This window comes from Eucyclogobius newberryi, unplaced genomic scaffold (genome assembly GCF_026437365.1).
Source record: "Eucyclogobius newberryi isolate DKJ021-1_F unplaced genomic scaffold, fEucNew1.0.hap1 SCAF_2, whole genome shotgun sequence".
Classification (NCBI taxonomy): Eukaryota; Metazoa; Chordata; class Actinopteri; order Gobiiformes; family Gobiidae; genus Eucyclogobius; species Eucyclogobius newberryi.
Window position 1 is genome coordinate 15,631,783 of NW_027315834.1, and position 25,965 is coordinate 15,657,747.

General features: G+C 40.0%; 3 protein-coding genes across 4 annotated transcripts; 1 reads left to right on the forward strand and 2 right to left on the reverse strand.

The window, feature by feature from the left end:
• Positions 1-1,015: 1,015 nt before the first annotated feature.
• ascl1a (achaete-scute family bHLH transcription factor 1a) lies at positions 1,016-2,729 on the reverse strand. The gene has a single exon (XM_072454936.1). It carries the CDS (start codon positions 2,450-2,452, stop codon positions 1,856-1,858), a length of 597 nt encoding a protein of 198 aa, XP_072311037.1. The 5' UTR covers positions 2,453-2,729; the 3' UTR covers positions 1,016-1,855.
• Positions 2,730-4,473: 1,744 nt separating this feature from the next.
• On the forward strand, positions 4,474-9,843 carry itfg2 (integrin alpha FG-GAP repeat containing 2). Of its 2 annotated transcripts, none has more exons than XM_072454328.1 (12): positions 4,474-4,689; positions 4,769-4,864; positions 4,943-4,984; positions 5,057-5,228; positions 5,301-5,440; positions 5,512-5,660; positions 5,729-5,823; positions 5,946-5,999; positions 6,410-6,501; positions 6,600-6,717; positions 7,036-7,209; positions 9,098-9,843. In XM_072454328.1, exons 1-12 carry the CDS (start codon positions 4,594-4,596, stop codon positions 9,163-9,165), a joined length of 1,296 nt encoding a protein of 431 aa, XP_072310429.1. In that variant the 5' UTR covers positions 4,474-4,593; the 3' UTR covers positions 9,166-9,843. The 2 variants fall into 2 exon arrangements, with proteins under 2 accessions (XP_072310429.1, XP_072310430.1); XM_072454329.1 differs by having other exon boundaries at positions 4,477-4,689; positions 4,943-4,979.
• A 3,121-nt stretch (positions 9,844-12,964) lies between these two features.
• Positions 12,965-25,867, reverse strand: nrip2 (nuclear receptor interacting protein 2). Its single transcript, XM_072454172.1, has 6 exons — positions 25,378-25,867; positions 19,004-19,300; positions 16,058-16,140; positions 15,841-15,929; positions 15,521-15,573; positions 12,965-14,588 (listed from the first exon to the last, which is right to left on the reverse strand). The coding sequence occupies exons 1-6, from the start codon at positions 25,531-25,533 to the stop codon at positions 14,472-14,474; spliced, it is 795 nt and encodes a 264-aa protein (XP_072310273.1). The 5' UTR covers positions 25,534-25,867; the 3' UTR covers positions 12,965-14,471.
• Between the last annotated feature and the right edge of the window lie 98 nt (positions 25,868-25,965).

Below are 25,965 nucleotides of genomic sequence, written 5' to 3' on the forward strand. Positions count from 1 at the left end.
GGTTGGGATTTTATAGTGGAGATTAAAAAAAAAGAAGAAAATCTGGCCTCAGTGAATCTTTAAAGCTGTCTATGGTCCTGAAATGACTTTATGGATCTAATATGGAGCTGTTTAAACCATGTAGTACAATGATTACAACTATGTACTATCATACAACTATGATTGTTTGGTCAGTGGTATCACATAAGAGACAGAATTTACAGACATTAAACAACACAACAGACAACATTGGACAACAATTTAATGTTAAATTCTCTTTTAATTTCTTTTTCATTGTCTGAGTTGTGTTTGTTATTTCTAAATGTACAAAACTTTTTGTGAAACATTTGGCTCTGTTTCCTTAAAATTCAACATATAAACTACAGATGTAAAGGCTATGTTATATTTTTACAGGCTTTTCACTGTATTGTGGAAATAGAATCTCTTCATTTTGATTTATCAACCTCATTTTCTGAACACAAACGTATAGTGTTGTTAAACAAATCAAATATTGTTGCTAAAACGTACAAAAGCATAAACTTGGCCGATATTATCATGTTATTGTTATTATTGTTGTTATTATTATTATTATTATTATTGTTGTTGTTGTTGTTGTTGTTGTTGTTGTTGTTGTTGTTGTTGTTGTTGTTGTTGCTGTCATTAAATATGTACGTTGAAAGCAGAGAGTCTGGTGTGGTCCATGGACTGTGGCGCGCGCCTCCATCAGGAGGCACACGCCATCTGCGCGCGCCTGTCTGAGCCCTGCACCACTGCCCCATTCACTCATTAGAGCAGACACGCGCCCGACTGTTGCCGCCCTCGGACCTGCCAGACTTCATTTGTGGAGTCCCAAACTCCAAAGGTTTTTAAGTGCCTCATTACAGAAGTGTATAAGTGTAAAACTAAAGCAAACAATTCCCTTTTGCATAATCTCACATAAGGCCTACGTTTAGGCCTCATTTATGCTATTCCGTGACCATCATTATTATACAGGCTATGCTCATGAGAAAAACAAAACAAATCAATGAGAGTTTGTTGTACTTTTTTATTTTTGTGCACAAAATAGACTTCATTTTTACCATGTATTAATGCAAGGAAAGTAGAAAATGGCAGTAGGCCTATAAAATACAATGCATGAACAAAGCTTTCTGTTTGGACAATAGCTGCATATTTTTGATCATTGTACTTCATGACATATAAAACATTGGTTTTCTATTAAATAAGACACATTGGTGCTATAATAAATTGTGGAGTGTCAAACTCCTTCTGGAGACATCAAACATAAGAGCCAGAGAATAAAATAGACTACGTCTATAGGCAGGATGTAAAGAACTGCATAATATAGACAAACTATTTACAAAAGTAGTGTACAAAACATCTACGTATAAATCTCTTTGATACAAAAATATGTTAATATATCTCAAAAACAGCTCAATATATATTCTATAAATTCTTGACTTGGAAGCATTTATGTAGGGAGTTTTACGAGAATGGGATTGGTTTAGCATAGAGGACAGTAACGCGTTAAATAATGTTTAATTATTTTGCAGAAGAGCGCACTTTGGGGGTGTGTCATAGTCTCTCGTGGAAAATATTGCAGAGTCCCATGCTGCCAGGGCTCGAGGTCCATAAATCCTTTGGCGCTGGACTCTGGCCTGATGTCCTCTTCTTGCAAGACTTTAAAGCCTTTTGCTGAGAGGACCAGACCAAAGCATAAATACAGTGCAACTTGTTGTCCGGGACTATAAGCATTCCTGCTATCCCATGGCGCACCACAGCAATTCAATCTAGCCCTACTTGTCTTTATTTATAACAAGAATGGGCACACAGTGATTTTCAGTATCACCTGTGCCATTCAGAAGCTCACCTCAGCTGCTCAGAACCAGTTGGTAAAGTCCAGAAGCTCCTGCTCCTCTGGACTTAGAGGGTCATAAGAGCCCTCATCTGACGAGTAGGAAGACACAGGTGAACCGGCCATAGAGTTCATATCAGCAGAATATCCTTGTGACATTGTGGGAGACATGACTCCCGCTTGAAAGGCAGCACTCACAGCATCGTGTTCATCCAGGAGCTGCTGCAGAGCACGGATGTACTCCACGGCAGACCGCAGCGTCTCCACTTTACTCATCTTCTTATTGGCCGCGCCGTTGGGCACATGCTCACGCAGTGTGGCAAACCCGTTGTTGACCAGTTTGACCCGGTTGCGCTCCCGCTCGTTCCTGCGCGCAACCGCGTGCGGCTGCTGCGGTGGAAGCGTGTACCCGAAACCCGCGAAATTCAGTCTCCTCTTGCAGCGCAGCAGCTCTGGAGAGGATGAGCGCTGCCTCTTGGACTGCTTGGATGCAGACTTGGTGCAGCCCTGGGTGCTGTCGGTGGGGCTCAGCGGGATGCTCTGTGCCGTAGTGGAAATAAAACACATTGGCGGCATCAGCTGCTGGCTCTTGTGAAGTTCCATCTTGGCAGCAAACTCCATTCCTCACGGTCTCTGGGCGTGCGTCTCGCTCGTGCCTTTCACGTGGGGATCTCTTGACGTAGGCTTGGTTGTTTTTAGTGGGTTGTGCTCTGGCCCGCTCCCTCACGCGCTCCTCAACGCTTCTCTGGGACCCCACAGAAGACGCCACTGCTTTTCAATCGGTCTGGCCTGTCCGTTGGCCACGCCTTTTGGTCGCGTGGATTCACCTAGAGCTCCTGCCGCTCTGTGGAGCGCACGACGGACGCGTGCCACTTAAGCACTAAACAAACAGTCGCTGCTGACTTTCCATCTGTAACCAAAGGAAGCATGATGTTGGAAATAACTTTCTGCTATAACAAATAGAACAATAAGCTGTTAGATAGACCCAAATTATATTTTGACCTATTTGGTTTAAACGTGCATTTCAGTCTTTGCCAGGATGTTGTCAAACATTAGTGCACTAATCTATTAGGTCTGTGTGAGGAGCAGTTTTGTATTTAGTTCACATTTTCTTCTTCTTTTTATTAAAAATATATAACTTTAACAGCTGCTATTGGTCTAAGTTGGGCTATAATGTTTCACAAAAGCACAATTGTGATGATGGCACTCGTTGCATTCTGATGCAAGCATGTGCAGTGTAAAGCACATCAGGCCCTTTCCTAAAGCCCAAATGCAGTCTTGTGCTGTTGATCCGTTGCATATCAAAACGTTTTTCATTTAGGTCTAGAAGCATTGTGCAGCAAGGCAGAACTATACACTTTGATAAGAACAGATCATCAGCTTCTCAAAGGCGGAACGGAGGGGCCAGAATCTATTTGGGCAGGCTTTGTCCTTTATGATTTGATACACCCGATGGTTACAGTGGCGTCGACGCTGCCCATTATTGTCCCATTGAAAAGTGCAGCATTTTAAAGATGTCTTTCAACACAGTGGCAACCCAGTCTTTTGTGTTGTGCGGGCTACAGGAGTGTGCGCATTGAAATACACATAAACGCAACACGCCAATTGAACGAGGCTAGCGTAGATTAAAAAATGCGCCAGCGGGGCCCCGCCCGTTTCTCCCTGGAAAAGTGGAGTTGTACCCTAATAAATTGTGTAGCCTATTTTTCTGGCTTGGCAGAACCATTCAACTGAAACTTGCATTGAACAAGGCCCCAAACACTTTTTTCTTCCTCCCCCGCTCTCTCTCTCTTGCTCTCTCTTGGGCCCCCAGCAAGAGTTTGAAAAGGGAGTGTGGGTTCTATTCAGCGCTTCCCGCAGCCTTTGCCATCGTATGGCTTTTCTGAAACTTATCCTGTCTTGCAGTGTGTTCCCCAAGTCCAATTAGTGTTTAGTGAGCGGACTTCACTCTACTGCGCTCCTCTAGAGGCGAAAGGGCGCCCTCCACTTAAGGGGCTTTCCTGTCATAGCCCTGACACAGACAGTGTAATAATTAATAGACTATGCAATAAGGAGGGGTTGTTGTTTTTGTTTTTCTAGTTGTTTTTTGTCGTTATATACCTCAACCTACTTAATCAACTTGGCTGTAGGCCTGTATTGTTAAATGTTATAATCTACAGCTGCTATAAGCACACGCCAAATTTTCCAGTAGCCTATATTGAAAAGAGCCATACAACTAGTCTCCATTCTAAGTTTAATAATAGTAATCTGAAAAGGCTTCTGTAGGCAAGCAACACTGACTGTGGTCGGGGTCGACACTGCCGCAGGGAATACTGCCCTCTAGTGTTCAATATGAAACTGGTACCATCGCTCACGCAAAAACCTTTTGTCATTATTTTTTCCCATTCATTACTTTTTGTATTGGATCTACTGTCATGCGTTATGCATACATACACATAAAAGATAACGAGATAACATATAATACAATATTAAGGCAGCGACTTGAGCTTCCGTACGTTTTGTCACGTGTCTTTGTTTACAAGGAAGTGCCGTGTTCGCCGCGTCCTGGTCAGTTCTTGTTTGTTTTGTAAATGGATTTCTTCAGGGTTTGACTCGCTAACGCGGCAGAATGCGAATAGTTAAGCATTTTGGGGAAAAAAAAGCCAAAGAGCCAAAGCCAAGAAAATATACTTGAATTGTGTGGTTTTACTTCGTACTCTAGCTCTCGCTCCGTAAATGCACCTCGTTCTCATGCGTTCTGTTGTATTTGGGCATCAGTAGAAATGAGGTCCCTCAACTACGTTCAACGAGTTAGTTTGGATTTTACAGGAAACCTTTTCCCTCACGCCATTTGCCTTGGGGATGCAGACAACGACTCGGTGAGAATAATAAATATAACCGTGACACAAAACTATAAAGTACACCTGAGTACACGTTTCCTCTGATCATTTGTTGTAGTTAAATGAGCTGGTCGTTGGAGATACAAGTGGCAAGCTGTTTGTGTACAAGTCTGATGACTCTAAACCTTTAATCACAAGAAGTTGTGTGGGCATGGTGAGTTTTTGTCCATTGTTTTCACTTGGTAATATGAAAACTTACGACGTGTATTATATTTATATTTGCTCACTCCAGCTCACGTGTGTTGCTATTGGGGATGTATGCAACAAGGGTAAGGTACGTCAAAACACACTCATTTCTTTAATAAATTATCCAAGGAAGATCTTGTCTCATTATTTTTTTCCCCAGAACTTTGTGGTGGCTGTGGGTGCTGAGGGCTGGTTCCACCTCTTTGACCTGACGGCATCGGGCAAAGCAGATTCAATAAGTCAACATGAATCACTTTCTTCTGATGACCCAAGGCCGCTTTTCACCCAACACATACCTGCCAACACCAAAGTGATCCTCATTAGTGACATAGGTACTGTAATATATTCAAGGCAACAGATCTGCCCTCTTCAGTGGTTAAAGTCTCCTCTGCTCCTGGTGGTAGATGGTGATGGTCGCTGTGAGCTGGTGGTGGGATACACAGACAGAGTTGTGCGAGCGTTTAGATGGGAGGAGCCCTCGGATGCTTCAGACATAGGATCTGGACAACTTGTTCTTCTTAAAAAATGGCTTCTGGAAGGGCAGGTACATTACTGATACACAACATGATTTATTTTCCACAACATTCAGTGAAAATGGACCTTTTGTTGTTACAGGTGGATAGTTTGTCGGTAAACCCTGGTCCAGAGGGGTTACCAGAGCTTATGGTCTCTCAGCCAGGATGCGGTTATGCTATTCTGCTTTGTTCCTGGACACAGCAGGATTCGTCCAGCTCTGGAGAAGAGACTCCTGCCACTCCTGGAAGGTGCTACAGTGTTCATGAACATAACAAGATTTAAAGATTATATTTAATTTAACACATTTTGTTAACAGTGAAGGACCCTCTCGAGATGTGATTTTGCACCTGACGACTGGAAGAATTCATAACAAAAATGTGTCCACTCACCTTGTTGGCAGCATAAGTAAAGGTAACACATTTACTTATATATATAATATATATAATAATAACTTTACATTTCTACAATTTGTAAATTATTTTCAGTGATGACTGTATTTTGATTTATGCCATTTTCTAACATTTTCCTCACAGGTTCAAAAGAAGAATCATCCAAATGTGGACTCTTTGCTCTCTGCACATTAGACGGTAAGTGCTGTAAATCATGTGAAACTCTTAACAAAGATGAAAACAACAAGGACCTGTGGCCAAAAATCGCTTTCTATGATCACATCCTTGTCCTCCTGCAGAGAAAGAAACTATTGAGAGTCATTAATATCTAAAGAAGAGCTTCCAGTTTACTACATTTGTACCAACATTTCTATTATACTCAAACCTCAGAAGTAAAACTTTAAAAGCAGACTTAAATTAAATGTATTTATAAGTGTTTGATGTTATCTTGAAATGAGCCTCTTAAACAGTAACTTTAAATTATTAATTATGTTTTTGGAAATAATAGTACATTTTGTTTCCTTCTGTATTTTTAGTAACCATTTACACCATGTTCATTAACGTTCTCTCTCTTTTTCTTTGCTTAAACATATTAATTACGTTAACAGGAACTCTGAAATTGATGGACAGCTCAGAACAGTTGTTGTGGTCAGTCCAGGTCGACCACCAGCTCTTTGCTCTCCAGAAGTTGGATGTCACTGTGAGTATTTATACATTATGTAGAAAGTTAGCTTTCCTGGATATTGTTGTCACATTAACTTAATAATAACTTTTTGTTATGTGCCTGCTTGTCTCCAGGGTGACGGCAGAGAAGAAGTAGTTGCTTGTGCTTGGGATGGTCAAACCTACATTATTGACCATAATCGGACCGTGGTGCGATTCCAGTTTGATGAAAACGTCAATGCCTTTTGTGCAGGTAAAGTCCAAACCAGTAGGAGGCAATATTGAGCTTCAAATGTGGCTATCTGCTTTCCTCAGTCTCTTCTTTCAATGATATCAAATCTGATCGTCTCTTGCAGTGGTTTTGAACAAGCTTTATTATCTGAGCTATAAATGCACTCTTTATCAAATTTTGCTTGAATTATTCATGTTTTATTTTGATTCTGAGGATTTCAATTCCCTCTCAACTCTTTGTATCCGTGTTTTTGAACTGGATTAGATCAGTGTGTGTGTTTCTGTGGACAATGAGCTCAGCCGTTTCCTCTAATGTGGTTGATATGTTTGTTCTCTCCAGGTCAGTACACATGCAAGGAGGGTAAAAATAGCCCCTGTCTAGTTTATGTCAGCTTCAGTCACAAAATCTACATTTACTGGAAAGTTGAACTTGAGCAAATGGAGTCGACTAATCTCCTGCGTGTCCTGGATGAGAAACACGAGTTCAAAAGTAACCTCAAGACTCTGGGAGTTGGTGAGTGAAGAACTTTACTTTAATGTGAGTTATGTTCATGCCTCTTCAACAAGATTCAGAATTGTTGTTTTAACTGTGTCGTTTGAAGTTTTTTTATTCTCTAATTAGAACACCAATAACGGACACTAAATGAGAAGAAGGATTTGTGTCATATTTATTACAGAATATTGACCAAATGCACATATTTACAAAGCCATGGCAAGTCATTTAAAATGTTATGAAAATATACAAATACCAAATTCCCAAAACACTCTAATTAAAGAAATGCAATAAACTGAACCAAATTTAAATTGTAATAAAATAAAGGAGACTATATTGAGTCCCCACTCCATAAGCATAAGTTAACCAGACAGACAAAGAATAAAGATGGTACGTTGTCAGTCACTCATGTTAACACATTAAATGCTGGATTATTATACCTAAGGTTATTCTTAACTGACTCAGCGATTTGGTTAACTGCACTCACTTGTTACTTATTTCTTCTGTTAACTCCCTTTATCCATTAGCAGTTGAACATTAATTTGCTGATGCCAGTATATGAGTTAATAAATTGAAGGAAGATAATCTTGTGTCAGAGAGTCTTGAATTAAAAGCCTGGTGAGGAAAGGTTAATACTGAAACACAGAGGTTTAAGGCTTCCTGTCACCTTTGTTAATAATTCATGAACCAAGCCTCGTTACCTAACCCATGATGGAAAATAGTTTGAAGAAGCCATATAGGGAAAATAGAAGTAGAGCAGATAGAGGAGGCGGGAGGTGGAGGAGAACTGAGGACAAGAAAACTGGGAAAGTGTCAGACGTATAGAGTGTGTGGGTGTATTTTAGTTTCCATATGGCAGGAACAAGCTTTTGTTTAGCTATTGAATGGCTGGACTCCAAATGTATATTTCATAAATGTGTAAGTAGAAACGGTGCGCGTGCTTGCTGTGTCTCCATGTCCGCACAGAAATGCTGTCAGAAGGACAGGCCCACTCCCCTGCTCTCGAGACTAAAAGGGTCATTATGGAGGGTATGGCACTGCTCCATCACAACGTGGGAATGGCTTCTCCACTCTGACATTGTTTCTTTGCTCGTTATTTTTGCACTAGTATTGGCTGTTTGGTCAGAGGTGACTCGGTGACTACTGTGAAAAATCAGAAGCATGTTCACAAAACCGTTAAAGCAGCGGAAATAAAGAATAATATATTTAAACTTTGTCTAAATCAGCATCAAAAACGGTCCATATGCAACAATTACAATTATTTAATATCCCAGATAAATATGTTCTTTTTTATTATTTTTGTTATTTGTTTCTATTTGTTTATAAGTGAAAAGTTAATTTGTGACCTTAACATTAGCTTTAACTAGATTTGTGGGTCTTGCTATGAATTTTTAAATCTAAATCGGCATCATCAGCAAGCTAAATATCGGATATCGGTATCGGCCCATCTTAGGTATCAACATACATTGATTTCAATGTTTTCTTTTGAAGTTTGAAAAGACAAAATGTTTATAATTAGATGAAGACGGCATGTGGAGGTCTGATTTTTGTTTTCTTCACAATGTTCTGCTTTTACAACATGCTTCAAACTGAATTGACTAAGAATGAGAACAAATATAGCCACAGTATAGCCTTTGAGGTATTTTTAAATTGCATTAGTTAAATTGTACCGTAACATAATTAGCTACAGCATGTTGTAAGCTGTCCTGAGTACGTAATTAAAACCCTGTACATGGACATTCAATAAATGGAGACATTTTACAGACATTGGACCAAATTGACTGAATACTCCGGGGCTACATGTTTAGCACTTTGTAAACGGTTTGAATCCGCTCTCTGTCTTGTTTTGTTCCTTGCTCTGTGTTTATTTTGTCGTATTGAAAGCTGTATTTATGTCTTGCCTCCACAGACGCTGAGGACTCGGCTGCAGTCAAAGCTCTGGTGGCAAATCTGCTCTACAAGAACGCACAGGTGTAGGAGTTCCACGTCTCCACCTCAGACTGCCAGAGTAACGTCACAGACATTACAGAGAACGTGTGAATGTGAGCCCAGTGGTGCTTGTTATTCCGCCGTCACACAGATTTGACAAAAGAGCTGTTTAATTGCACATCTCTTCATCTTGTGTATCAAACGGGCTTTCTCTGCCGAATTACTGTTATGAAGCAAAACGGGTATTGTTGCGTAATGGGATTTTACACGGCGGCAAAGACGGCAGTGATGTTTTGAGCAGAGCGGCGGTGCGTGCGGGGTGCGCTCGGCGGCTTTACTGCAGGGAATCACCCACTGTTCCGACTGGAGGATCCAATAACTCCCTCTCCTTTTCTCATGAAATATAAATGTTTGTGCGCCGCCTGAGGGTAAACACAGGCCAGCAAGACCAGAGGCGCCAATCTATTAAAGGTGTTCTACTGTAATGGACTGTGTGAATAATGAGTGCTGTGAATATTTGTGAGATGTTTGTCCAGCTACTCTGAAATCATGTATTTTATTCATGTAATGAGATCCTAGTAAATACTGAGCGTAATAATCACTTTATGAAATTCATTGCTCTGTGCAACGAGAGGTTTCCAGCAGCGATTATCCTGGCGGCACATTGGAGCAGAACAATTACAAACAGCGATAAGATTTTTATCAGAAGGCAACACATCGCCTTGTTTTCCCTCATTATAACATTACTGTCCTGCACTTACATGTTTATGACTTTTAATTGTGATGCTGTGATGGCTTTGTTTTATAAGTGAGCCTATATCCATCCTGTCCTATCTCCATTTGGATTTACAAAATAGTTATTTTGTTCATGGAATCTTATGCCTTCAATTTATATTTGGAGACCGTGGTAATTTAGTATGCTTCCCGTTTTTTGTCCATTAATGGCTGCATTTTAGGGGAACTTTGGTACAACCTGTTTTGTGTCTGTTTACTCCCTAAGATGGTACTATTTCTGTCACATACTCCTTTTTTAGAAACGGCTTGGACATGATGCCATTGGGGAAAACATTGCTTGGAATCCACAATGTTTGAGAACTGCTCAATTGAGTAGGAATAAACATACTTTAAACAAGATAAACTTTGACACAAAACATTTAGCAGACACAAATTACTGCTTTGAAGACACCAGCCACGTCAGTCAGTGAAGGCACCCACGCTCTTTCTTGACAGCATGCAACCAGACAGTTTTCTTCCTTGAACAGCTTCAGTCTTCATGCAGTCGTTTTAACACCACGAGAATGTCGAATACCTTTCTTGATTTGACATTTCCTCTCTTCATATTGCTTGGAACAAAGATCTGGTGGTAAAACCTTCTTATCTGGACTGACAGACCTCGAGTCCGTACAAGGCTCGCTGTCTCCTTCCAGTCTGAACTGCCAGGTCAAGTCCAGCAGTGGCTGTCAGGTCTCTGTGAAGACTTACATCTGCCTTCAGCGTCCGTGAGAGAGCGCCAGAACATCCACAAATCAGTCGAGCAGAGGGTGGGCTTATTATACCAGACTAAAAGATTTACACTTATGTGAATTACATGCCATCATTTTAATCCAATAGATAACTAAAATAAAACATAATTTAAACATTTTAAGCAAGGAACTTCATCAGACGCTCTTCTAGTGAATTTAATCTAATAGACTTGAGGGACTAATGAGGGAACTCTAATCTATTATCTGGTGCTTCTCTGTCTCTGAACTTAACGTCTTAAATTTAATTTTGTACGATTTAAAACGCGTGACGGTGAGCATTGATGACCATTTCTTGTGTGTACAAATGCAGATAAAACAGTTTTAAAGTCAGTAGCTAGAGGTTGCAAGATTATTTGCGATTTCAAAATTAGTCAGAAATATTGCAATAAATTAGATGCTACAGTTATAAGGCTATAGAACTTAAAATATTATTTTAAGTTCTATAGCCTTATAGCTGTAGCATCTAACTTTTATTGACAGATATATAACAATGACATAATTTTCTCATTGACAGACCATAAACAACATCTCTGTCATGCATGAGTTCTGTGGCATCTTTACTGGTGATAAAATACTGTGACTGATGGTGCTATGGTTGTTTATATGGTTAGTATATGGTTACATAACGGTAGTTTAAAAATAAGGACTTCTAATCAATATTCTTCTAACACTGTCTGGAAGGCCTCAGGGTCAGTCCCACTGAGCTGCTGCAGTGTTCTGTCTGTCTGGTGCTATTGATAGAGAGAGGGTAAAATGACATGGATATTTTTGGTCACAAGCACATTTTCTTGTGCCGCGGCCGTCTGGTGTTGGAGGATGACAGACACTGGCACACAGACATGTTAGTGCTCTACTGAGATTATGTGTTATTTCATTTAGTTATTCTGGATTACTCTTTAAGATGAGATGTACTCTCTTAAAAAGTAATAATGATTATAGGAAAAACAACATCTCTCATTTAGAGATATATTTTTGAAACCTTTCTCTCTGATTTACTGGCATCTAAGGAAAATTGTACTACTGGTACATCATTTCCATCGTGTAATGTTTTTCAAATGCATGTGTAAAAATGGCCAAAATTGCAAATAAATAGTGGTACATATACATCTGAAAAATTATTTTAAAAATTTAATAAAAATAATAACAATGATGATGATTTAAAAAAAATAAATCTTAAGTAGTATTTGGGCAAAGTAAATCGCACTGATTTTTTCTTATTTTTGAGGAGTTTGTAAGTGACTTTAATAAATCAGGCTTGGATTTAGATATAAAGAAACCCATTTGTACAATCAGTCAAAATCTTTTAGATACAAGAAATACAAAAGTTGGAAAGTTTGTTGTCTGTTTTGGTGTAGGTTCTACTTTCTGGGGTGGTCTTTAAACCTTGTGTGAAAATAGATTTTAACTGTTTTGCCTTTTCCCTACAATCTAATCCCTTGTATTGGTCTTGGAAAACATTTAGTCTTGTTGCCACAGCTACGTCTCAGTACACAAAGTTTTTCCTTAAAGAGGCAAGTGACATTTCATAAATTTGATCAAACGGACACAACGAAGCACATGCCTAAAGCTGACAGCCAAAGAACACAATCTTCCCTTGGACTTTGAATCTTTTATACCAGTTGCTTTGTACCAGAACATTTAATTGCACACTCTTTATACAATTGAACTCTGGCAGTAACAATAACTACAGAAAGTGCAAAGACAATGTTACTCTCTAAAGGTGTTTTCAGTTTTAGTCTAACAGGATGTGGTGTGGGCAAAGTCAAGAGCGAGCACCTCAACTGTCTTAGTTGTGATTTCCTGAGAATAATAGTACGCTGGTTCTCGCACTGTAGTTCTCCCCCTGGCTGGTCTAAACTGTTTGCTTTTCCTGGTGCCTGCTGCTCTGTCATTTCAGGAGTGCAATGCCAATTAGATCCCGTTGTGTCTAAAAATTAACATCTGAATTTTTCAGCTTTTGGTTTTGACATTTTCTTCTTTTTTTTCTTGTGTCTCAGCACCAACATGTTTTATATGCTGCAAACGTACCTCTGTTGTATAGTCTAAGGACATGACAGTGTGAAGCAGCCACTTGTGTGTTATATTATGCGTTACTATTGTGTATTTTATGTGTATTCAATTGACCACGACAAAAAAGAAGACGCTTATTCTGATTCGTTAATGGTTTGTATGCTGGCAAGGACACCAGTGCTTCAAGAAAGTGATTTGGCTGTCAACTAGTTATGTTGGATTTTATTTCAGAAATAGGGTCAAATTGTAGGTTTTCTTAAGTCTAAAGGAATCTTATAAACCCTACACTGAAAAAAGTACAAAACAGACAGGACTAGACAGAATACCCTTTTAATATAGACAAAGAAAATACTGTTGTTTAGAGGAACAGAAACACCAAAAATAAATGTCTGTCATACACTGGTTCATCTCTCACACGCATGTAAAGTCACTACATTAACGATGAAACAAACGTGTGCAGATCTATGAGTTAGGATGACCCATGTAACATAATCACATGGCATTTGGATGGTTCGGTCAGTGAGGCAGGAGTGACTTTGTAATATCACTCATAATGAACATTGCCGTAAATGTTGGAGAATGATGAACAAAGTGCATAAAACCCGAGAAACTGTTGAAGAGATTTGGCACAGAGATAAGTCGCGAGTCAATTTGTTCAAAAACATCTGGTCAAATGCATCAAAACCCCAAAATGCAATGATTGTGGAAATGGTCGTAAGCCAATAGTTATAACATCGTGAAAAAGATTGTAATCACATAGCAACTGGTGTTGAAAAAAGTGAATTGTTCAAGTTGGATTAGGTCCAGAATTCCTCTCTTTATACTGGGTTTAGTTTTGGTCGGCCTTAGTCTTGGTCTTGTCCTGCTGGTTGCAACGTGGCTCACTTCCTGTTTACGTTTAATATAAATATATGACCTCTGCCGTAGAAGATGCACAGAGTCAGACCAGTTGAGAAAGGCAAAACAAAAAGCCTTTTCTTCAGACACGTGGCAGTTACAGAACAATGGTTGTCTTAGACCTTTCAACGATTCAATTATTATTTGTTTTTGTTAATCACAAACTATTATTTTGTGAGGAAAACATATGTTATAACATGATTCAAATTACAGGATGTAACTGTGTACACTTCTTACAGCTTCCATGAAGACTCACTGGTACACAAACACGCAGACCTGTACAATGTCCACAAAGTCATGCAGGTGGAATGTCGCATTTGATTAAAAAAGATAGAGGGTTGAGAGAAAACAAATTAAGACTATTGTCCTTAAGACTAACGGTGTGCTCAGAGCGAACTGGGATCTGCACGCGGTTTTCTTCGAGAACCAGAGAAAGGCCTTGATAGCAACAGATATATCATCTGATTTTTAATTGTCTCTAGAGGTAGCCTTATGCACCTACAAGACTTCATGAAACGTAATTGGAACGCTGTAAACGGCACCCTGAGGAGGAACATTTTTATTATTGGAAAGGAATTGTTGCTTTTTTCATATAGTTGAACTTGACAAGTGAAAGGAAGCTTTCCAAATCCCTAAGATTACAGGAGTTAATTTTAACACATTTGTTTGAATCATAAAAGGTTCAGATACAGAATCATTTCGAAGAAGATTATTCCGAGAATAAACAACAATTTAGACTCAGGAAGGCATTGCTCATAACGTTTAGGTTCACCCAAAAAAATTAAGCAAAAATTATAGTGAGTTGTACAAATACAATGATGTAAACTCAACAGAAAGACTTTCACAACATTTTGGCAATAAGACTTCCTCCATCACATGACTGTGAGCGGTCAGGAGACAGCGGTCAGCAGAGTCCAGTGAGGCTCACAGGTTTTTATTGGAGTCGTGTTGGCACTCAGCGTCAGAGGAGGTGTCGAGGAAGGGCAGCTCATCACTGCAGCCCTGCAGCTTCAGCACCTGACTGTTCAGGTCCAAGCAGCACTGGGACACACCACCACCACAGGTTAATTAAGCATTGGTCCAATGTACTTTTACAATATTTTACAAGCTTAATTCATGTTGTTAATATTAGTTCCCATCTTTGGAAAAAAAAAATACTTCCTGGAAATGAGAGGGAGTCATAGAAGTCACTGATTGGACAAATACAGATTAAGTTTGGTGCAAATGGAAAAGGAGAAAGGTTTCAAAGGTGGACAATGTATTTTGCAATCTAGATGTTTTGACTCCAATCCAGAATTTTCATTCTGAAGGCATTGGTCTGAAGAGCTATACTTTATACTGTCCCAAGGGAAGGAGAGCTATATTAGCTCTGCACTAAGGAAGGAGTTATAACCTGAAACCTGCCCTGATGTTGTTTACTAGTCCACTTTATACCTTGTTTTTCTCTGCCAGCTTTCTCCTCAAAATAGAACAATAGGGTAAAACAACCCAAAACTAGGCTAAGTAAACAAGATCTGGTTACAACCAAATATATATAAATTCTAATTCTTCAGACCAGTGCCTTCAGATTGCAAATGACCTTCGGATGAGGGTTGAAACATTGCAAAACATTGTTCAGATGACTACCATGGACCACTCCGAGACGAATGAGGGATTACACCGACTGCATGTGAAAAAGTCTCATAAATCCATGATTAACAGAGCATTATATCATCCATATGCAGCGATAGCCTAAAATAAGAGAGCACAGCCTTGCTTATAATTTCTATGGTAGTCACAGCCTTTGCTCAAACTCTCTTCACTTCACTTTCCATTATGGCTGCTTACTTTTAACAACTAAGACCTAAGTAGCTCTTCAAAAGAGAACAACGCAAAATGTATCATGCTACTAATTTAAATGCATAAAGATTAAAATAGGAGGCAATGTGATTATATAATATGTATATGTATTTGCATTTAAATGGGGGCCTTACATTAAGTTCCATAAGAGACTGAAGACCAAGGCACAGCTCAAACGTCTCATCGTCTGGAGACACAAAGAACAATGGACATGTGATAACAATAATCATAATGGACTTTTTTAATGGATTTTTTTTATTGCACTTTACATTTGAAAAACAAATCTTAAAGTGCTACAGTCAGTTAAAATCACACACAGAATAACACACAACATAGCAACAAAACATAAAGGTATGTGAGAAATTCAGAACTGACCGCAATGATGTAAAAACAAGAGTTATGAATTGTTTCACATGACTATTATATACAATGTTAAGTTTATTGTCATATTTACCTTGTACATAGGCTGAACACCGGAGCTTCTTGGAGCCCATATGTAGCCTCAGATCTGTGACTGCACAGCCATCTTTACTGGGCACCAGTCTGGGAAACAGGAGTATTTAGTGTTAAGAGTGAGATTATAGGCAGCTGTGTAAATGTCAATGAATGCTGACAGTACGTTATGTTTGTCTGCTCACTTTCTGAGTGGAGACCATGAGCTTAGAGCTTACCCGAGGCGCTGGCAGAAGGAGCTGGAGATGTAGTTGTGTTGACTGCCAGTGTTGATGGAGACCCTGACATCAGTCTCAAAGCACTGTGGGAAAGACAAGGGGATTTTGGTGTCATGGTGTTTTCACACATCCATCTGGCACGAATGCTGGATACTCCAGCACCAGGGAGTCATTATTGGGCAGAGCTCTTTTGGATGAACTAGCATTTGCTTCCCTCTGATCAACAACTCAAGCTTGCCAAGAAGTACAAAGCAAGTGTAGCTGAAGACAATATTTTTCAGAAGAAAAAAAATCTATCCACATACAAAGTTGTTTTTTTAAGTATGATTCATCCCAAACAGTTCACAAATTGTTCATTTTAATTATTTAACAAGTATGGTAATAATTTGTATCATATCAATATCAATTTGTAATATGTAAATTTGCCATTTTGCAGATGTGTGATAATGATTTTGCTGACTCTAGTAGGTTAAGTGTCACAGTCTGTTTAACACATAAAATCATTAACACAAATTAGCTTGACAACACAAACCATCACAAAAAGGAAAAATGCAAGCGATGCCGATTTTAATTTTAATGGGGTCGTCATCATTTTCAAAATTGTATTTTTTGTCAACATTATTCATAAAGCATTTGTTGGTAATATCTACATCCCTGTTACATGCATCTTCATTTGCTTCATTGTCTTTAGATGCACCAATAGTTGATAGAAGTAATTTGAACATATTGTTTATTATGAGTCTCCACTGAGGAGATTCCGTTTTATGTTGATTTGTTCGGACCCTGCTGTGCCCTTAGGCAAGACACCTTGCTTATATATTAAGGCGCTGTGTGACAAAGTGAATAGTAGCTTACCACCAAGTGGAGCGAATAGATTATGACTATGATCATGATCATGAGTGTAGCGCTTTGACAAGCCTGTCAATTGCATTATAAGTGCAATGTATTATTATTAGGCCCGAGCGCCACAAGCTGGCGAGAGGCCTATTAATCTCGTAAGGCCGTGCGACGAAATCGAGCGCGAAGCGCTCGCCCACTTCCAAACACTCACTAACGCACTCCTTCACTCATGCACGCCCCGTGCAGACTAATTAGTAGTAGGAAAATGGAACTTTACCGTTGTAAACGGGCGAAGCCCGTGCAAAAGTGCGCACTAAACGAGCACTTTACATTGGGATGACGACCATATAAAGCACTCATTTGCGCTAAGTAGCTCACGAATACGTTCCCCATCTCTTGCATGTTCCGTGCATATAAGCATGTAATGCAAAAAAATAACATTATAACTGTATAGAGGGCCAAAAACACAAAGTGGGCGGAGCCCACTCAAAATTAACGAAAGTACCAGTCAGTGACCAGGGACCCACACCATCAGGTAGGAAAGCGCGAGCGCTTTCCGAAAATGTATAGTTCATGATATTTGAAAAATGGGAAACATTGTTTTCGCATCGGAATATTATTCTTTCTTTCTTTCTTCTTCTTCTTCTTCTCGGGACCAACCCCCCTATTTTTCACCCAGTGAACATTGACGAAAAGTCACAAAAATTTGCACACTTCTAAAAATCGTGCCTCTCTACATTCTGGCTATTTCCTTTTTCTAAAATTAAAAAAATTGGCGCGTCAGCGCCCCCAAATGTACCAAAAATGCATTGAGAGATGGGAAATGACCCAAAAAAAATCTGATCGTAGAATCATGAAATTTGGCGCAGAGGTAGATGGTGACAAGAGAAGTAAAAAATATTATTACGGCAACGCCGTAATAATATGACTCAGAGTTTTTCCAAATGTCGTACTTTTACGAACTCCTCCCAGGGCGGTGGCCCTAAAAAGCTGAAATTTGGTGAAAATGCTACTGAGGAGTGGGACATCAAAAGTTATCCAAATTACATTGATACCTGTCACGGTCTCTGTGCGGCAAAGCCGCAAACTGTAGCAAGAATTTCAGAAATCTCCCAAATTTTACGTCCGAATTGCGTCAAATTAGAATCAGTTGTTAAACTCTTTGCCCTAAACCTACTTGAAGTGAAATAAATTAATTTGGAGCCACAGCGCCCCCTACAGATTTTATATGGAGGTTAAATATTTAGTTTTGCGAAATTATATGAAATTTGACACACAACTAAATTTTGGCATCCCCATCAAAAAAGTCAATGAGACCCATGTCATAATTCTTATGGCTTTGCCGTAACGATGACCGAAACCTTCCATGTTATTCCAATGGGGAAATCGCCAGAACATGTTTACACTTTAGACTTTCACGAACTCCTCTTAGGGCGTTAGACATATTAACCTGAAATTTGGTGAGACTCATCTTCAGGGGTGGACCATCAAAAGTTATCCACATTTTTATTCAAAGAGACACGGTGTCTGTGCGGCAAAGCCGCACATTTTGCCAAGAATTCAAAATAAAATTGCTTTTTGATGGTAAAACAAAGGGGAGAAGATGTGACAGCGTCATAGATTCAGCAGTAGATGTAATAAAAGGACAATTGGGGCGCGTTAGCGCCCCCTCCTCTTGTGGCGTGGCGGCGGCGTGGCGAGGGCCGATCATTGCCGCTTGCGGCTATATTTATTATTATTATTATATAACCATCAGGTGGTTCACCTGTTTCAGGATATGTGAGAACATTCTACTGAAAAAAATAATATGTCGTAAACTAAACCTGAGCAATAAGTAACAAAGGACCTGCTGAATGCACAAATGATGGACCCCTCAGGTGAAATAATGCCTATGTCATACTTACAGCATTACAACATTTATTATACATATTATAATTATTCCTATAATAGCTATGGGCAGCACAGAATGTTCAAAAAACCTCCCACTACTCCAATTGCTCAGCTTTCATTATGTTCTGAGGGAGTGACAGGCAAATTCAACCAATCATAGCAAAGCATAATGCGCTCAGAAAAAGCTCTAGTTACAAAAAATAACCTTGTCTGTACCTTGCATTGGACCTGCAGGTTGGTTAGTGCACCTTTCTCTGCTGTTTGTCGGGCTCCAACTTCGCTGCAGTCATCTTCTTCATCTGAGCGCAGGCTCCTCTCGCTCTCCTCCAGAGACTCACGCTCTTCAGTTGAGTCATCAGCTGTGCTCTCACTGCGCTCCTCTGCGTCCAGGACGGGTTTGTCATTGGTGTCAGCCAGAGGGGACCGGACTCTGCCGTTGGGATCCTGAGCCTCCCCTTTAAGCCTTGTGATGTTCCCCTCCAGTAAGCGCCGCTGGACGATGTTATGAGGTTGCTAAAAACAGAACAGATGTTATGTAAACGTGGAAGAAAGGCCTACAGCACTGCATAGATTTTTAGCTTTATGGTTTGTTAGATTCACAGTTACCAAAGTAGGCCTCATAAGTACAAACTCAAAATGTTAATATTACAAACTCCTGTCATTATTTAAATCATTCTTTTTTTGAGAATCTTGCTCAATATTCGGTTATCCCTGCGTGCTTCAAAGACACACGCACGCACAAAGTACAAGACTTAAAAAAACAAATCCTTATTAGGGTAGGGCTCAGCTCATGTGATTTGGCCTACGTCGATATGCAAACTGCAAAGACATGTATGATTTATGTTTAATGTTCAGATGGTACAGCTCACAGGCCCCTGCCCAGCTCATTCTCAGACGTCAAACAATCTTAATAGGAGTAATCACATGTGTCAGAGATCAATTTAGACCATCCATTCCTCTTTGGGCTGCAGCTGCGTCTGAGCATCTCTCTAGTCCTTATAATCTGGTGCTAAAGATCCCCTCCTCTAATCATCGCTTTTTCCATCGCTTTCACCTATAAGTGCACCCATTTTCTAGTCTGAATACCGAGACATAAGGTAGCTTCATAAGTTACCACTTCATGTCACATTTTACAAAGCATCTCCGCATTTTACAAGAATGCCAGAGGATCTTAGATTTGCTATGTTTATACGAATGATTAATTAGTGAAAAACAACAGCTAGTGACCAAATGTGAATGGCTGCATGCCTTGGGGATCATAAGCCTGTGACTATGTTGTTACTTTGCAGGACATGTGCTGTGTGAAGCCCAAAGCCATGTTGATTTCCGGCTCCCCGCTCTTGATTGCTGGTTACATTTGTGTTACATTTGTGTTGCCTTTGTATCCAAAACCTGAATTAATGTGCGCAACAGCTACATACAATTTCTTTTTTAGGTTCTTACTTTTCTTGACCCCTTTCCACATTATTTATTAGGACTCTCTTCAATTAGACATTTGACTTGTTCCTTTGTTTAATTTGACAAATGAATCCCTAGATGTATGATGGCTTGTTATTGCTGTTCATCAGGTCATGGATTTGAAACACAAGCTCATTTGCTGGCAGCAGAGTTATAGACAATACTCTTTATTTCAGCTTTATCCGGTTTGATCTATTTTAGATGTCTATTTTTCCAGGGTCAAAAAAAGTTGATTCCATAATCAAATCCATTTAAATTATATAATGCCTTCTATTTTGTTATGTGTCATAGTTAAGGCTTTTGCAACTGTCTGGACATAAATGATAATAAGATTTAAATCGATCTCTCTGCAAATAGAACTGTATGGCCAGTAAAGTGACTAATCTGCGGATATTCAGGTCTGACACTTTGGAATAAAATAATGATTCCCATATGTGAGGTGAGCTTGCCCTACATCTGATTATCAGCTTTTACCATTTCAATTTCAGATTTGTTATTTGTGTTAGAATTGCAGTATGTTCTGTTACTGATCTGTTTGAAGAGGACTCTAGACGTGTTTGATTTAGTATTACACACCGCATCAACAGAGAGTAAATGGCATCGATTTCATAACAGTTCTTTTATTCTTCCATTCGATGAGTGCTTTTATGTAGCTCCTCGTACATAATGTGACGATGTTCTCCTTTTACACCCGGGCAACACTGATTTTACTCATGAGTGTTCTGTTGAGATTGAACCAGTCTGAACCAGTCCTGTAGCCAGTGAACAGAAAAAAACAATGGGTTGATGCACTATATTCTTGTGGCCTGTATTTCCTCTCTGTGAGCCAGATTAGCTGCTAATTGCCATGTGGACTGATTATCTGACTGTACCAGACGTTTCTCCCGCATTCATTGGTCATGTGATCTATCTAATGGCCTCTTTCATTGCTGTGGGCGTCCCCTGCAACACCAGACTTCCTTACGTCACATTGATACTTCAAACCACCCCCAGGTTGTCATTTCTTCAATTCTGCAACTTTCACAATTGTTATTCCTCATAATGAAACCCCAGTACTCCAGCAGCTGTGTTCCTCTACCTCACTGTGCAGTGTGCTCCACTCTGTTGTTGAGCTTGTTTAGTCATTTGTGTTTGAAGGAGTATTTTTAGCCCTATGCAGTCCTCCACCATGAGGCAGTAGCAGCTGAGGCAGCGTGGTGCCTCCCATCCCAAGGTCCACACAAACACCTCAAAGAGACTTAACCCTAAGCAAAAAATACACTCCAAGGTGAACCAATTTGCCCAGGAATCGCTGGCAGCCAAAAGGAGATACATGATGCTGAGTGGCATGTGCTCTGCCGTACAGTGCCTTTTGAGTAAAATTTGAAATGGTTCAGATAGTCAAGATTGTTCCGGCTGATTTGATTGCAGCATGCTCTTCATTAATCAGAATAATCCAAACTAGCTTTTTCATCATTTCCAAATTGCAATTGTTGATCCCAGGACTGATATTTGTACAGCTCCTTCATCCGTCCTTTGAGTAATAAGCACTCAGTTCAGTTCATTTTGTTCTTCTCAATAGCTCTCCCATCACTGCCTTTCTCAAAAGAAAAAAATGGATGACACAAACTGCGCCGACGATTAAGGACTGGACCGACATCACAACCGACTTATGGAAAATGGAAAAAATCACATATGGACTAAATGGGACTTTTATTTGGGACTTTGTATGCCATACATTTCTTTTTCTTTGGATGCCCCACCCTCCTTATTTTCAAGTATACTTAATTTGTTTCTTTCTGGTTTTGTCCTGTTTGTTTGTTTGTTTGTTTGTTTGTTTGTTTGAGTTGTTTTTATGTTTTTTAAGAAAAGTGGAAAAGTGAGGGGGAAAATCCCAAAAGAAAATAACATTTGTAACAGTTTGTAAATAATATTAGCAATAGCACAAAAGGGGCAGAATAAAGAGGGTAATGTCATAGAAGTAGTAGTACACTTGCTTACAGACGCCAGAATGTAATGACGTCACACCTCGAAAAGCCTTTGGAATTACATTCATCAAACTAAAAGTTAAAAAGGGATGTTATTGATAGTGATGAGGTCCATACTCCAAAAATATGCACATATTTTTTTTAGAGAAAGAAAGAAATCTTGACATGCCCTGTGATTAGACGACAAAAGTGGACGTGTCAAGGCCTCTTAAAACTATTCAGTATCTGATCATGCATCTGACCCAAACTGCACTAACAAGACCAAATAATAACTATGCATTCAGAGATGTAGTGTCTTTATATGTAAACAAGTAGATCAAACTTACAATTCACTTCAAAAACTCCAGAAATGCACTCTCCTACATTTAAATCCTTTTATTCCCCGTAAAATTATTTCTCAACTAATAAAAACATTAGTCGGCTAAGATGGCATCAACCGAACATATTAAAATCACAGGACAATATAAATCACAAGACAAAAATAAAAGCATAACTAATTACGTGAAAATATAATTAAAATGAATGAATTGTAGATAGAATGCCTTCACTCAATAGCACAGCTAAACAGAACCATTTTTAGCCTAGATTTAAATACTGCCAGCGTAGATGCCTGTCTCACAACCTCAAGGAGACTGTTCCAGATTTTAGCTGCATAAAACTGAAATGCAGATTCCCCATGTTTAGTCCTGACTCTGGCACCAGCAGGAGGCCGGTCCATGTTCAGTCCTGACTCTGGCACCAGCAGGAGGCCGGTCCATGTTCAGTCCTGACTCTGGCACCAGCAGGAGGCCGGTCCATGTTCAGTCCTGACTCTGGCACCAGCAGGAGGCCGGTCCATGTTCAGTCCTGACTCTGGCACCAGCAGGAGGCCGGTCCATGTTCAGTCCTGACTCTGGCACCAACAGGAGGCCGGTCCATGTTTAGTCCTGACTCTGGCACCAGCAGGAGGCCGGTCCATGTTTAGTCCTGACTCTGGCACCAGCAGGAGGCCGGTCCATGTTTAGTCCTGACTCTGGCACCAGCAGGAGGCCGGTCCATGTTTAGTCCTGACTCTGGCACCAGCAGGCACCAGAGATGGTTCATATGGCACTAACATGTCCGAGATGTACTTTGGTGCTAGGCCATGGAGAGACTTGTACACAAGCAGAGCTGCTTTAAAGTCTATTCTCTGAGCCACAGGAGCCAGTGCAGAGACCTGAGAACAGGACTAATGTGATGGTACTTCCTGGTTCTAGTCAGGACCCGAGCAGCAGCGTTCTGGATGTACTGCAGCTGTTTTACAGCTCGTTTGGCGAGGCCAGTGAGCGGCCGTTACAGTCTAATCTACTGGAGACAAACGCATGGATAAGTCTCTCCAATTCTGGTTTAGACACTATACTTTTTATTTTGGAAATGTTTTTTAGATGGTAAAAAGTTGCTGATGGATTTTGATGTGGCTGCTAAAATTTAAATCTGAATCCATTATTACTCCTAAATCTCTCAGTTTATTTTTAGAGCTAACACTTTATCTTTGTTTCTGTGTGTGACAGAGAGAATCCACTGGTCCACATTCACCTGCTGTCAATGAAACTTAAATGTAAGTGTCGTGTGCAAAATTGTGATTTTTGCTATGTTTTAACTGACCAAGGATTGACCCTTGGGGCACCCCACAGTTGAAGGCCATGCTGTCTTAGAGACAGTTACCGATCCCAACAAAGTACTCCCTGTCTTCTAGATAGGACCTAAGGGCAGAGCCAGTGATGCCCACCCAGCCCTCCAGTCTCTGCAACTGTCACTAATGCCCTCCTAAATCATGGTTTAGGTATTTGTGTTATTGTGTTAAATAAATGCACAACTCAACCTCTTTAGCTCTGTTCTACCATTACATCCTGGGTTTTGCCCTTTTCATGTTCACTGCTCCTCACACATTGGGCCAGTGCTGCGGTTTCTGCTGCTGAGGCAGAGAGGACCTGAGGCTAAAGTGCAGCAAAACAAATTAGGTCTTACATAACAACCTCTGCTGCTGTTACTGCTCACTGGTCTGTGTTTAACATGGTACTACAGGCAGAGCAGGAAATGATATCAAGATGTAACAGCGACATAACATGTAACATATTTTTAAAACTGTATTTCAAAAATGCCATCTTTAGTCATTGTGTGGCCTATATAAAAATGCAGAAAAGCTAGAGTATAGCTAGTATATGTAGTATATGTCATAATAAATGGGTCTCACTACTAACTAAATATTATAAAAAATATAATTAAATATGTTTGAAAATAAAAGTATGTATTTCCACTTCCACTCTTATGGTTGCCTTTCTAAATAATAGGTATATATGAAGCAGTGGAACTAAATGATTTACTAGAAGCTTGATTTGCATATGAATGTCATAACTCAGGAGTAGTTTTGTTTTAAATCACATCATTCTATGATAACTCAAGAAAATAAATACACAAAAAAAGTGTGGAAAATAAGTATTTAAACAAGCCTGTGATTTTTCAGATCAGATTCTGTCTCTCACAGTGGAAATGCACCTACGATGAAAATTTCAGACCCCTACATAGTTCCTACGTGGGAGAACTTGCACAATTGCAGGCTGTTCAAACCCTTATTTTCTTCACTTTATGTAAAATCTATGCTTTGTTGGCAGCCATATATGTCTCTCTCTATGATACAGTCCAAATGAAGGAAGTAAATCTAATTGTCTGTCTTGATAAATGTTTTATCTAAGTAGCCTTATTGTTATTTCTCCTTTATGTAACAATGAATAATACATTATTTCTCCAGCAAATCTTTCTTTTAAATGTGTATGCAAAATAACCCACAATTCATAATGCCATGTGACAGATAGACTGCACAGAAGTGTGTCAGGAGGAGGACTGGGATTTCCACCTTCACGCACAACAGTTTCAGGTTAAGAGGAGGCAGAAATGGATGTGATGCTCCACTTTACATTCCGGCGGGCGCCACAGCACCAGCTCCATTGTATAAATGCGAGATGACATTTCTGTCTATTTGAGGGGTTGTGGCCTGTGTACTGAATGAGACTGAAGAGACTCCACTACAAGTCTCTGAACATTAAATGCTGCTCCAACAAATTAAATGTACACCATGGGCTGTATCAATCTGCCTCTTTGTCCTCTGGCTCATTATTTAGTCTCAAGGAAGAAATCTTTGACACTTACCAAGTCCTTAGACGTCCCCAGTCGCTTGAGCCCGTCCAGTGGCAGGAGGTCAGCCGAGTCCTTGTGTGTGAACTGCGTGGCTTGTTTGAGTCTCCTTTGCTGGTGTAGAATGGCTTTATCCCGAATGGCCAGCTCGCCTTTCTTTGCCTCACTCATGATCTTACCAGCAGGTTTTCCACTGCCGAGCTGCACCAAGCAAAGAGAAAACACAAACTCCTCAGATAGTAGTGGCAGGAGCAAGCCTAAGTCAAGTCCAACTGAACATTGATGGTAGATCCTCTTAAAAGATCCTCGATGGCTGCACAAATCCCTACTTTATCTGATCTTAAACGTGGCTGCGGGCTTTTTCTTTGTGCAAAATGTCCTTTAAGAGGTTGTACTGCTATCCTCTGCTGTTGTTCCTCTTAGGAAGGCATGCATCTTCCACACAATCTCAAGAATGTATTGTGACAGTGGCTGGTGATGCTGTGCATGGAGTATGGAGTGTGTTCTCCCCTCCCCTCAGTGCAGTGCTGTGTGTCCTTGTATCTCTCTCGCTCAATTTCTCTCTCTCTCTCTCGCTCACACACACACACACACGCGCGCGCA